The sequence below is a fragment of the Petaurus breviceps genome, unplaced genomic scaffold (assembly GCF_028583685.1).
Source record: "Petaurus breviceps papuanus isolate PSGF00001 unplaced genomic scaffold, PetGlider_PUasm1.0 37, whole genome shotgun sequence".
Lineage (NCBI taxonomy): Eukaryota > Metazoa > Chordata > Mammalia > Diprotodontia > Petauridae > Petaurus > Petaurus breviceps.
This window is the reverse complement of record NW_027186296.1, coordinates 6508053-6511066: the sequence shown is the minus strand read 5'-3', so window position 1 is coordinate 6511066 and position 3014 is coordinate 6508053. Positions and strand designations below refer to the sequence as shown.

The window sequence follows — 3014 nt, the reverse complement described above, 5'->3', positions numbered from 1 at the left end:
AAAATTCTTGTTTCATCACATTCAGGAATTTTAGTTGAAGTTGTTCCTAAGTTCTCTCTCTCTCTCTCTCTCTCGTTCTCTCTCTCTCTCTCTCTCTCTCTCTCTCTCTCTCTCTCTCTCTCTCTCTCTCTCTCTCTCTCTCTCTCTCTCTCTCTCTCTCTCTCTCTCTCTCTCTCTCTCTCTCTCTCTCTCTCTCTCTCTCTCTCTCTCTCTCTCTCTCTCTCTCTCTCTCTCTCTCTCTCTCACTTTCACTCTTTCTGTCTCTGTATGTGTTTGAGGCTTTGCTCAGAGATATTTTAAAGTAATTCTTTTCTTTTATGTATTGAGTATCTCTGTTACTAAAATAGCTTTTTATGGTGGAATTGTTTTTTGCTTACATTTCTATCCTACTTCCTCACTTCAGACTTGATATCAGGGCTGGACTCAATGAACTTTTGGAGGGAAAGTCTGGGTTGGTCTGATTGATCTTTTTTAGGGGTTACTGATTATTGTTTCAGGATCTCAGGGGTAGCTCAACCTGGGGAACTGCAAGCTTTAGGCATGCCTAATTTGCTCTGAACCAGAGCAAAATTTGATTGGTGACCCCTAGTTTGAGTTCTGCAAGTTCCTGACAGGGATTTGGATCTGGCAGTAGCCTACTCCTAGACTCAGCCCCCGTCAGCTATCTGGAAAAAAAATCCATTGGTTCAGAGTGACAGAATTGTAGGTTATTCTTTTTTTCTGGTATTCTAATCTTGGTTATTACTCTGCAGGCTGGGCTAGTTGCTGAAACTGAGACTGTGATCTAGGGTCTGAACCACACTGTTGTTATTTGCTTTTGAGCTTTCTCCCCTCTTAGTAATTATTTTACCCCAAGCTCCTTATTAAGGAACTAACCCCACCCCCAGTTGCAAGTTTCCTCCTCATTTTCCCCTAGATCTGTGACCTGGAATGAAGTAGTAGGCTACAAAGCTACCAGTTGGCATCTGTTACCTTTTAATGCTCTGAAATAAATCTGGGGTGAGTTGCAGTATGGATCAGGCAACTCTTTTTCCTCAGGTGTAAAGGCTCTCTCTGCTTTTATGTGTTCTATGCTCAGCACACCTGGCTAACATAGCCATTGTCTGCATACCTCTGTCTCTCTCTGGCAACATTCGCAAAATAAAAAGCTTCACTGTGATTTTTTCTTGGATTTCAGGATTTAACTAATACCTTTTCTAGATAAGTTTGGATGAGTTTTGGGGGATAGCTCACTGGTTTATTTTCCACATTACTCCATCATTTTGGCTCTGAATCCTCAACTTCATATACAATATGGAATATTAGAATTTTAATATGAAACACTTTTGCAATACAACTGTTCTGATTTCTTCTCATTTTCTTCCTTCCAGGTATCATCATAGTCAGTCTGATGAATGAATTGAATTACTCAATTGTGTCAGAGTTTGTGTTCATGGGAATCTTTAACTCTTGGACTATGCAGCATCTCCTTCTGGTTTTCTCCTCCATCTTCTATATTGCCATTGTGTTGGGAAACCTCCTCATTGTACTCACAGTGACTTCTGACCCTCAACTACAGTCTCCTATGTATTTTCTATTGGCTAATCTCTCTTTTATTGACATGTGTCTCTCCACTGTTGTAGTTCCAAAGATGATTTCTGACCTTTTTTATGAGCACAAGACAATATCATTCCAAGGATGTATCACTCAGATATTCTTCATTCATTTCATGGGAGGAACTGAGATGGTGTTACTCATTTCCATGGCTTTTGACAGATATATTGCCATATGTAAGCCTCTCCACTATCTGACTCTTATGAATCCAAGAATATGCATTTTTCTCCAGATGTCTGCTTGGGCCATTGGTCTCATACACTCACTGACCCAGTTGGCTTTTGTGGCAAATCTGCCTTTTTGTGGTCCTAACACAGTCGACAGTTTTTATTGTGACCTTCCTCGGTTCATCAAATTGGCTTGTATAGACACTTATAAGTTGGAGTTCATTGTCACTGCTAATAGTGGTTTCATTTCCATTGGCACTGTATTTCTCTTATTCATTTCATATGTTTACATTTTGGTCACTGTTCAGAAACACTCTTCTAGTGGATTGTCCAAAGCTCTCTCTACTCTGTCAGCTCACATCAGTGTGGTGGTCCTCTTCTTTGGCCCATGCATCTTTGTCTATGTGTGGCCATTTCCCACAATGCCAGTGGATAAGTTTCTTGCCATTCTTGATTTTATTATTACCCCTATCTTAAATCCTTCTATTTATGCATTCAGGAACAAAGACATGAAGGTGGCAGTCAAGAGACTGAGCAGCCAGTTGATGAATTTTAAGAGAATTTCCTAAAATTCTAATTAATACATGAAGTCTATGCTTCAATTTCATCCTGGCCATAACATGTGGATATCAGCATTAGTACATTAATCCTGAAGCCATATTAATAACATGCTCTATTCCAATGTTCCTCAAGTTGATTCCATGACTGCCTCAGTGTGCCAAAACATGTTGCTAACACTCTTAAATTGGCTCAAATAAATCTTGTGGATTTTATTTCCTCGAGTTAAAAAATCTTAGCAAAACTTTATAATGTTTATTATAATTATTTTTAGTTGTTTAATGTACAGGTACATTTAATGTATGTTTAATGTACAAAATGTCTTACTGAGTTTTAAGCAAAGCTTAAAGCAAAACTGACAACTGCATTAAGACTTTTGGGATAACATCAAAATCTTTGTGGGATTTTTTTATGGATAATGAAGAGAGATATTAATTTTTGGTTGACTTGTAGGTTGTTCTTCATGTTCAGGTACTGTTTAACTTTATTTGAAGACCACATAGAGTCTCTGATTCTATCTTTTAGAGTAAGATTGTTTCATCAATAACAAAATGCTTTTGTCTCTTAAAAGGGCTATAGAAAAGACATCAATATTTTTCTTTGGTACATTTAATTATTATGTAAAGGAGATAATTCACTACACCCTAATAAGAGATGCTATACTTGAATGTTCTTGTCTGTTAATCCTTAGGTGAT

The 3014-nt window shown here is 37.8% G+C and overlaps 1 protein-coding gene across 1 annotated transcript; it reads left to right on the top strand.

Annotated features, from left to right (window-relative positions):
- The first annotated feature begins 1378 nt into the window (after window positions 1-1378).
- Window positions 1379-2329, top strand: LOC138168410 (olfactory receptor 4F6-like). Its single transcript, XM_069097437.1, has one exon. It carries the CDS (start codon window positions 1391-1393, stop codon window positions 2327-2329), a length of 939 nt encoding a protein of 312 aa, XP_068953538.1. The 5' UTR covers window positions 1379-1390.
- The last annotated feature ends 685 nt before the right edge of the window (window positions 2330-3014 follow it).